The sequence below is a fragment of the Anastrepha ludens genome, chromosome 5 (genome assembly GCF_028408465.1).
Source record: "Anastrepha ludens isolate Willacy chromosome 5, idAnaLude1.1, whole genome shotgun sequence".
NCBI lineage: Eukaryota > Metazoa > Arthropoda > Insecta > Diptera > Tephritidae > Anastrepha > Anastrepha ludens.
In genome coordinates, this window is record NC_071501.1 from 33783095 (window position 1) to 33793361 (window position 10267).

At 38.9% G+C, this 10267-nt stretch overlaps 1 protein-coding gene across 3 annotated transcripts; it reads left to right on the forward strand.

Moving 5' to 3' along the window:
- The first annotated feature begins 6263 nt into the window (after positions 1-6263).
- LOC128863908 (antigen 5 like allergen Cul n 1-like) lies at positions 6264-9179 on the forward strand. 3 transcript variants are annotated; one of them, XM_054103323.1, is made up of 3 exons: positions 6264-6480; positions 6574-6974; positions 8814-9179. In XM_054103323.1, exons 1-3 carry the CDS (start codon positions 6469-6471, stop codon positions 9088-9090), a joined length of 690 nt encoding a protein of 229 aa, XP_053959298.1. In that variant the 5' UTR covers positions 6264-6468; the 3' UTR covers positions 9091-9179. The 3 variants fall into 3 exon arrangements, with proteins under 3 accessions (XP_053959298.1, XP_053959299.1, XP_053959297.1); XM_054103324.1 differs by having other exon boundaries at positions 6265-6462; XM_054103322.1 differs by having other exon boundaries at positions 6265-6458.
- Positions 9180-10267: the final 1088 nt, after the last annotated feature.

The window sequence follows — 10267 nt, forward strand, 5'->3', positions numbered from 1 at the left end:
GGACAATAACCGCGATTGAAGAAGCCACAAACTCAGTGGGACGAATTTAAGTCGACTATCATGAGAAGGTAAGAGAAGAAAGTGTAAGGTTAGGTAAGTTGAACGCTGAACTTTCAAGACTCCGAAAGAATTCCAGGAAACTTCTTAACAGAGCTCTTAAAATCCAGTTGGAAGCGGATTGGACTGCTTACGGTGAACTGAGAAAGTATATTAATATAAGAAGATAATTAGATCACCTAAACTGCACTTTTATAGAACCTTTTGCTGTGAACTGAAGAATCGGAAGAGTTCAGGAAAGTCATGCAAGGTCCTCCAAAGGGATCGGATGCCTAAGCTGGACTCATTGCTAAGCCCTGATGGTACTTATACTGACTCAAAGCCAGAAGTGAACAATATTTTTTTTTTCAACACATTTCCCTGGCCTCAAAAGTGTGGTTCGTCAAAGCTCCATCGATTGGTGATTGGTTCATTGCATCTAGGATAGTTAATGAGGAAAGGATGAGGTTCGCCTTCGTGTCATTCGAAAGGTTTAAGTACCAGAACCCGATGGGATTTACCCAATCATGCTCAAGCGCAGCGCAGAATAAATAATAAAGGTGTTGGAAAAAATATTTATGGCATGTCTTGCGCACGCTTATGTTCCACAATCGTGGCGTCTGGTGAAAGTTGTCTTTGTCGCAAAGCCAGACAAAGACAACTATGATTTACCAAAAAGTTTCAGACCTAGAAGCCTGACATCGTTTATGCTTATAAATCTGGAACGTATGATCGAGAAGCACGTTAGGATAAGAGTTCTAAGTCGCAACCCTTTCTATGGCAGACAGCACTATTACCAAATGGGAAAATCTTGTTAACCAGCTCTACACGAGTGCGTTAACATAATCGAAAATGGTTGGAAACAAGAAAGTATACTCTTGGTGTGTTTGTGGACATTGAAGGAGCTTTTGCCAAAGCTACCTTTGACTCTATATTATCTTCTATCAGAAAGAATGGAGTAGAAGAAATCAGATATAAATCATAGATTTACTCTATACCACCCAAAAGTCTGCTTATTACAAATATAGAAAACGATGAAGGAGTTTAGGTGTTACATCACCCTGATTGGGCCCATTATTATGTACACCTCCGGAGTCTTGTGGAAAACTACTATGGTGAATTCCAGAGTAACAACAACCAACCTGCAGAGAAATGTGTGCTCGGGTGCAGGTGTCGCAGCGGTGCACACTGTTCTCGATGCCAGCCGACAATCGGGTGCCTTACGTTAGCTTCGGTAAGAAGTATGATATTTTGAACCCAGATATACATCAATGGTTAAGTCGAGAGAACCTATTTCCAACTCTTTCTCTTCCGGATCTTTTAAGATTGATCAATGAATCCAAATGTTCTCCAAAAGAGTAATCGCAAAGCAATTCTTCCGTCCTACCATCCATACTGTATTTATCCTGTCGCTCTATTCTTTCCACTGAAATCTATCCGCATGCAGTGCAACGATCTTCCTGACTGGACTTGTCCAACCCCCCACAAATCTAATCTAATCTAACCATGGGTGGCGTCAGCTAATCGGTTGAATCTTTCAAATTTACTTTAAAATTTATGAACCGTTAGAATACGCAAGTACTGGGATGGGGAATTAATTCGCAGCGTTTTCACCGAAGACTTTTATTTAAGCAAAAACAATAATTATATCAATAAGTTAATCAATTATATATACACCGTTGCTGTTCACAACCACTTCCCACCTCTCGACCAATTTGTTGATGCCGTTCCGCCAAAAATCGCTTGATCTGGTGTCAAAGATGTTGTTGAGCCAGTTTTTAAGGACCTCTGTTTTATCGAAGGTAACGCCCTTCATATGGTTGGACAAGGGGGCGAAAAATATGGTGATCGGTCTGTGCAAGGTCCGGAGAATACGACGGATGCTATGGACCTCCTATTCGAGCTCTTGGAGTACGGCTTTGACGACTTGTGCAACATGGGGCCTGGCGTTGTCGTGAAGGAGTATGGTTTGACCATGTCGATGAGGTCTTTTCAGTCGAATAGCCTCTTTCACACGGTGCAACTCAACAATGTAGATTCCCTTCAAGGCCGTGACATTCTTTTCGAGCATTTCCCAGTGCACCAGGCCCTCCCAGTTCCATCAAACACATATCATGACCTACTTTGAATGAAGATCCGGCTGGACTGTCGGCTTTGGCGTATCACCTGGAGCCATCCGCTCCTGTCTTTGCTTCATATTGATGTATCACACCTTTTCTGGTCTCCCGTGCCGATTCGGTACAAAAAGCGCTGTTTATGACTGCGTGCTGCTCGATGGCGGGCGAGATGTTGAGAAGCAATTTGAAAGCGACTTTCTTTCTCTTTTCCATTGAGTACGTGAGTCCTTCAGTCTTTCAATTTTTCGGTAAATCTCATTGAATGAAGGTAATTGAGAATCGTTTTATGATCGCAGTTAAATTGTATCGCGAATTCACTACTGGTTATGCGCCTGTTCTCCTTCAAAGGTAATTTGAGACGTTCTTCAACGAATTCAGAAGGTCTTCCGCTGCGGAACGTGTCATCGACATCTAAGTCACCAGTTTTGAACTTTGCAAATCATTTTCGTGCTGAAGACTCGCCTTCTCCATTCACTTCGCAAATGTCTCGGGCTGCTTCAGTATATTTTTCACCTCGATGAAAAGCAAAGAGGAGCAGGTGTAGAAAATTTTGATTTTTGTCTTCTGGGTATGCCATTTCTAAGCCTTAAAAATAATAAAAAATTAAATAATTCAAAAATACAATTAACATGGTTTTGTAGAGCAGGAAGAGTTATATCGAATGAAAATATCCCCTTTGCCAAACAGCAAATAAATCGTTGTAAAATAAAAGAAAATATAAAAATGGCATCAACTCAATCACCTACCCAATAATGGCTTAACAGAATACCAAAAACAAAATCCGATTTCTGTACTAAATGCGAAAACGTGATTGTAAAGTGCAAATTACCAACAAATATTTAAATTTTCTGAAGCTCAATAAAATACAATTTGCATGTCAAGTAGCTATCCAAAAATTAACCGGAATTGTGGTGCGCATTTTAATTACCTTTGATATACATAATTACAAAATTATAATGAATTTAATATTTTTTTCTTTGCACACGAAATTAAATAGGCATTATCGCTGAGCGCTTAATTTTGTAATTTTACCCGCAACCAAAATCCTATTATTGTAAATTGTGCGGCTTTCGTATAACTTTTACACCCGTAACCCGCAAGCCAACTGAAAACACTTACCCGACAAATGAAATGCTTAATTAAACACCTGCCACCACAAAGGAACAATCAAAAAGCAAAAAGCAGGGAATAAGTGATTATAAAGATGGTTGATGATGAGCAGAGAAGGGCAGGAATTTGTCTAACGTACACTTTTGACGCGCTGACCACCCACTTCAGCACACACTCGAGCACTTGAGCGCTTGAGCGCTTGAAGTTTGTCCCGCAAAGAACTTTGCACACTTATGTTGCGACACACACACACACACACAAAGCCAAATATTGTACAAGAAAGTTAAATTAAATGTGTGTATATGTATAATGGAGTATATCAATGGTACGGAGCAATACACCAACCAATTTCTGCAGCCGTTTAAAGTCGTATTAAATTTTGCTCCAGCCGGCAGCCTTTTCCGCTGCTTCTCTTTTTCCATAGTTACTCTATTATTTCCACTTTTCCACCGTTAAATGCCACACTTTCACTAACCTTTTCTTTCATTCATTTAGCATCTTTTGTGTTTGCCTTTTGTTTCATTTAACTTTGTTACAGATTTTCACTTTTTCACCCGGAGCAGCCATCGCCAAGCCCCTTCCATGTCAGCTCAACTCAGATTGCCAATATTGAAAACAAGTTTGTGTGCTTTTTCTGTTATTTCATTTTAATGTGCTTGTATATGTATGTATGTATGTACTTTTGAAGACATCGAGGAGGAGAAGTTATGTCGTTATTGAAAATTTATGAACAACTTTTCACTTCATTAAATGTAAAGAAAGAACAAAGCAGCGAATTGTTGTGTAGCTAAGTAGAAGGGTCTTCGAAAACTTGGCTAATAATAATGTCATTTAGCCTCTTCCCACTTAAAACAAACTCTTAACTTAGATTTTCTTAAGGCACAACAATACAAGTACGAGTCGATGGAAAGGGAAAATTGCTTAAGAGAATAGTAACGATTTTTTTTTTGCTCTCGTTTTTATGTAAAGGGGTTTGTAGGGTGAGTTCGCACAGGCTAAGATTATTTGAAAAGGAAGATTTTCAAGTTTATACTCTGATTTTTGGACTTACAGTGGCGAGAAGAGCTAAGTGCATGATTTTTTTTTTTCTAATAATTAATTTAAGAAATTTTTTTTATGCATTCTTTAGCCAAAACCAAGTAATTCAAACCTACAAATTGATAGTAAATTTGGCTGAATTCTAATAGTTTTCATTTAATATTTGAACTTGTTAGTCCAATTTTTTTTTAATGCTGCCTTTCGCACTTTATTACAAGGTCCTTCTTCTTCAGGTCTTTAAGGGCCATAGCGCGTTAACCATGCCTGCGCGCCATCTTATGCGATTTTTGGCCATGCACTTCAGTTGGTTCCAGCTCTTTTCCATGCTTCCACCTTTCCTTTCAACTGTTCGCCTACAAGTTCAAGTTTCCCTTGGTCTACCAGGCTTGGGACCAACATACATGAGACTCTCGTGCATCTTTTTGCGTAGAGTGCGGCCCATTCATCTTAATTTTTTGGAGCTTTATGAGCATTTCGAATGACTCCATTTGCACCTTTTTCAGTGGATGTAAACTCGAAATTGTTGTGGGCAAGTTCTTTTGACTTGATTCATTCATTGAGCCAGTTTGCGATGCTCGCGTAAGTGAACCGCTCTCCAATAGGGATGGTAATCCGAAGGTGCAATGTCTTGGGAATACAGCAGGTGAGGCAAAATTTCCTAATTCAGTCCTTCTAACTGTTTCTGTACTGGTTTAGCAACGTATGGTATGGCATTAAATGCAGTTTGTCATGTCTGCCGTCCCATTCCGACCACTTTTCTTTGAGAGTTTGATTCAATTGCATTAGTTGCAGCCGGTAAAGATCGACAATGATGGTTTCAGATGGTTTAAGGAGCCCATAATATATGACACCCTTCTGACCCCACCAGATGCACAACATAACCTTTGAAGCATAAATATTTTTTTGTCGCTGTCGATGGCTTGGTTCACCTGGTAGGCTTCAGCATTTTCGACGCTTAGGGCTATCATAATAGATCCATTTTTCATCGCCAGTGACGATGCGATACAGAAAACCTTTTCTTTTCTTTCTTTTGAACGTTTACCACATCATCAAAGGTTCGACATGCGTCTTCATCCAATAATTGTTGTGGTTGGGTATTTTCCAATTTCGAATCGATGCCCCTTCGCGATCTTTATCACTCACATCGAAATTTCCACTTGGGAAGCGTCGAAACTGCTCGTTACAAGTTGAATTAGATGGAGCGCAATTACCGCAAATATTGATTAAAATACGACACGTTTTAGCTGCTCTTTTCTTTAAAAGGCAATAAAGAGGCATAACTTCCAGCAAATGCTGTTTTTTTCGAGAAGAACGTAGACATTTTTGACGTCAGAGAAAAAAGGATCTTCACGCTTCAAACGAATGTCAACTTCTGTTCCGAGACCTCACAAGTACATCTTGAAATCCCCAGTAAATTACTAGAGCGAACACAAAAATAGTATCAGCAGCGACACCTCTTTTACGAGGGCGGAAACTTATTTACATACCCAATACTTGTTCTCATGACATTGGCACCTAAAATTCTTAGCCTTGCTTTAGCAAAGGTAGGAAACTCACATAAAATTTGCTCAGTGCCGTCCGCCTCCTCTAAGCAAGACAGGCAAATCGGATTCTCAATCATTTCAATGGTGGTCATATGCTGATCCAATGGGTTGTGTCGCGCAATAATACCGACCATCAACAAAACGTCTTTAATAATACGTTTTAGACGAAAGTTCGAATATTTTCTCCTTCAAGTTCTCATAAAACACTTTGAAATTTTGCGGCGTTCTAGACTGAACTAACGCGCTTATGCACAAATCACAGAAAACTATTGGGCTTCTAGTCGCTTAGGTTTCGGCTCGGCTTTAAAACTCGGTGTTCGGTCTTTCCGAAAACACTTTCTTTACCGCAAACACTTTGCAATTTATGTACTTTCAAATCAGAAGAAACAAATTTCCTTTACTTATTACATCAACTGTCGAAATTCGTTTTGTAGTTATTTTTTTTGGTTTTTCTTCAACAGCTAAACTACTTTTAATGCATTTATATATTTTTTTTATTTTACTCGTGGCATTGCCATTCAAACTGGCCAATGCATATTTTTATTGTGGTGCAGAAAATGAGAAGAAATTATGTAAAACAAAGAAGCATATTATCTGCCATCCTGACACCTTGGTAGGTATGGATGTGTCTAAGTGTGAGTATTTAAAATAAAGAACAACCCAAGTTATAAATTTACTTAAAATCAAAAGCTTAAAATATTAATATGCGCACCCTTTACAATCACAAGCCTCTCGAAGGTGAAGTGAAAGCTTTCGCTCCTATGACAAACAAATTGAAACGTATGTTTCTTGATCACCACAATGAGTATCGCAACAAACTGGCTGGAGGGCAGCAGGAATTCAAGGGAGGTGGAAAATTTCCTATTGCCACTCGCATGCGGGAAGTTCTGTGGGATGACGAATTGGCTTATATAGCTGGAGAGCATGCAAAACGCTGCCATATGGCGCACGATGAATGTCGTTCCACCGAAAGATTTCCAAGCGCCGGACAAAATCTTCACTCAAGATATCGTGATGATGAGAGGTACACTAATGTGCCTGACGTAGTGCTCAGCGCTGTGAATGATTGGTGGGGTGAATATAGTCTTGTGGAGGATGGCAATAAAATAACAGAAGAATTTCCTGGAGGGTGAGTGAATATGAAGCAAATAAAGAATTTGTTTGATTTTGGAAATAATTTTTAGTCTATGTATATTAGAGAGCCACCTATGTAGATTGAGTCGGAAAGTTGTTTTGTTGGTGTACTACAAAAAATAGATTTTAAGCAATCCAACTCAGCTTCATACTGACTTGAAATATGGTAAAGGATATGTTAGACCTCTAAGCCTTTATTCTGAAGAAAAAAAAATCAAACTAATATACAAGGGCAGCTCAAAAAGTTTATGGAATGAAAGAGGAACGAATGTTAGCTTGAAGATGTTGTTCTTTTTTTGTTTGTTTTTCATCAAATTTTTATTTTCAATCTGATGAGTGAGAATTTGCTTTGTTTTTGGATCGTGTATGAGGAAATTTAAAATGACTAATGCATCATAAATGCAGCCAACGCAGTCGTGGTATGTAATGAGTCGTTTGGCAGCATCGCCCACTCTGGAACCGCTTTCGCATTACTCCAGAGTGGCGTTCCATATTTCTGCTTACACTAGCTCTGCAAATATTTCTGAAAGTTACTAGAATTGTATTTCTTATAACTCTTATACTTCTTTTATTTATTGTGAGATTTCCTCCTCATTTCGGGTATTTTGAAGGCAAACTGAAATGCCTTTAATATAAATATAAATAAAAAAAGAAAATGTATGTCTTGAGTATGGGAATAAGTTACCGCTCTCGTAAAAGAGGTGACGCTGCTGATACCATTTCCCGCTCCATCAAATACAATTTGTAAAGAGTGGTATCCACGCTTTCAAAGTTGCACCGACGTGCGTGATGAAGATCGCGAAGGGGCATCGATTCGAAATTGGAAGATACCCAACCACAACAATTATTGGATGGAGACGCACGTCGAACCCTTGATGATGTGTGTAAAAAGTTGGATGTTGACAGATCAACCGTCGGTAAATGTTGGCACACGATGGGAATGGTCCAAAAAGCAGGTAACTGGGTGCCACATCAATTGAAGGAGATATCGAGGGATATCGAGAAAAGTTTGGTGACGTGTGATATGCTTCTTGAACGGCGGAAAAGAAAAGGTGTTTTTCATCGCATCGCCCTCACTTTGAACAATGAATCTATTGTGATAACCCTAAGCATCGGAAATGTTGGAGCCACCTAAGTGTATCTGTGTTGATGGAGACAGCGAAAATTATATTCATTCTTCAAAGGTTATATTGTGCATCTGATGCGCTCATAAGGGTATCATCTATTAGGGGCTCCTTAAACCATCTGAAAACATCACAGGTAATCGTTTCCGACTGCAGCTAATGCAATTGAATCGAACTCTCAAAGAAAAGCGGCCGGAATGGGACGGTAGACATGACAAACTGAATTTGCTGCATGATAGTCTGGCGTTATCACGTTGCTAAATCAGTCCAGAAATATTTAGAAGGGCTGATTTGGGAAATTTTGCCTCACCCGCTGTATTCTCCAGACATTGCATCTTCGGATTGCCATCTGTTTCGTTCAATGCAGTCAGCTCTTATTGTAGCGCAGTTGACTTCTTGCAAGAGCATCGCACACTGGCTCAATGAGTTGATCAAGTCAAAAGAACTCGAATTTTCGCCAGAGCAATCTGTATGCTGCCTGAAATATAGAGTAAAGTTGAAGTTTCCAATGGCGCATACTTCAGATGATATCAGGTATTATTTAATTGTTTAAAAAACTCGGAATTTTGGCTACGGAAGGACAGAAACTTATTCCCATACCCAACACTTTTTTATGAAACTCATGAGCTATTGCTTTACATAGCTGAAATCACTCAAATAGGCATTAACCTAAAACAACGTAATTTACATATGTAAATCCTTATTTCTAGTGTGACAGACTGGCACAAAATCGGTCATTTCACGGCGATGGCAAACGAACGCGCAGCATTTGTTGGCTGTGGTGTGGCATTTTGTGATAACTGCACTAGGCGCAGGTATTGCGTGATTGTCAGCTGCAATTACTCAAAGACAAATGTGATAAGAGCTTTTATGTACAAAACAGGCGATAAACCAGCATCAGCATGCGACTACTATGAGACTACACCAAGCCAAAGATATCCGAATCTCTGCATAAATAATGGAAAATTTTATAACAAAGTCAGGTAGAATTGCAGATGTACAAATGTTTTGCTATCACATCAATAGAATATGTTTGTGAAATTGTTTGTATGAAGATTAAAACGAAAAAGAGAAATATTGAAGTATTATTGCGAGATAATTTTTTATGTTAAATGTGATATCGCTGGTTGAGGCGTGGGTACTAACCAAAGTGCGGTAAGTGGCTTGGAAAATTGTTATTCATACATAAAATTGTGTCTGTTTTAATTTGTTATTTTGGATCTTCATTATTTTGCTTCTCTTCCATATAATAACAATTAATTTTAATCATTGGTTGAAAATTTAATTATTTACTTATTTATTAATATAAATAAACGAAAAATAACAATAAATTATTATTTCAGATTAAAAACAGCATTAGCTCCCAGGGCTTACGGCTCACTACTCTAATAAGATTATTTGTTGACTAGGAAAGTTAATTTATATGGCAGCCAACTTTCTGGAAAAGATTATTAAGCACTATCGACATATGAATTACTAAAGAAATTAAGTAGTTTGGGAAATAAATTCAGAGGATACACAAAGTGAAGTCCAAAATATACAAGAATGAGCTAAAATAGAAACGACAGGAGCTTTGTTCTGATAACTTCAAGTTTATTTATTCAAAATAGTCTTCTCTGGCCTCGATACACTGTTTTGCGCGATATAAAAGCTTTTCGAAAGAGGTTTTCAACCATTGTATTTTTGAGCGTTTGCAAGAAAATTACGTGATTCTGGTGTTTCGCCACAAAGCAATGAATGCAATGGCTCAGGTGGCGGAGTCGATAATGGCAACTTCACTCTTCTACTAAGGCAGCATAATCCGGGAGTTTCTCCCGAAAACTTCAATGCGCCACAATACTCGCAAACAACGATCATTGGCCCATTGCAAACTCTAGGATGCAAGCAGTAATCAGTGTTGCAGTCATATCGAAACGATGCTCGATTAAAATCAGCACTTGATAATTCTCTTCTTGTGCGTCGAAAATGATCTACTTGTTGATCTCTGTTATTCGCTCGACGATTTCGCATTGCCAAGCGAGCCGTTTCACGGGCTGCCACGCTTTGCTCTTGTGATTGAGAAGCACGAAGTCGAGACATACTAACGCGGCGCTCTTCACGGCGCTCTTGTCGGGAAAGATTCGATCGTCTTGGTCGCGGTATTAAAATGATGATTCAAATAGAA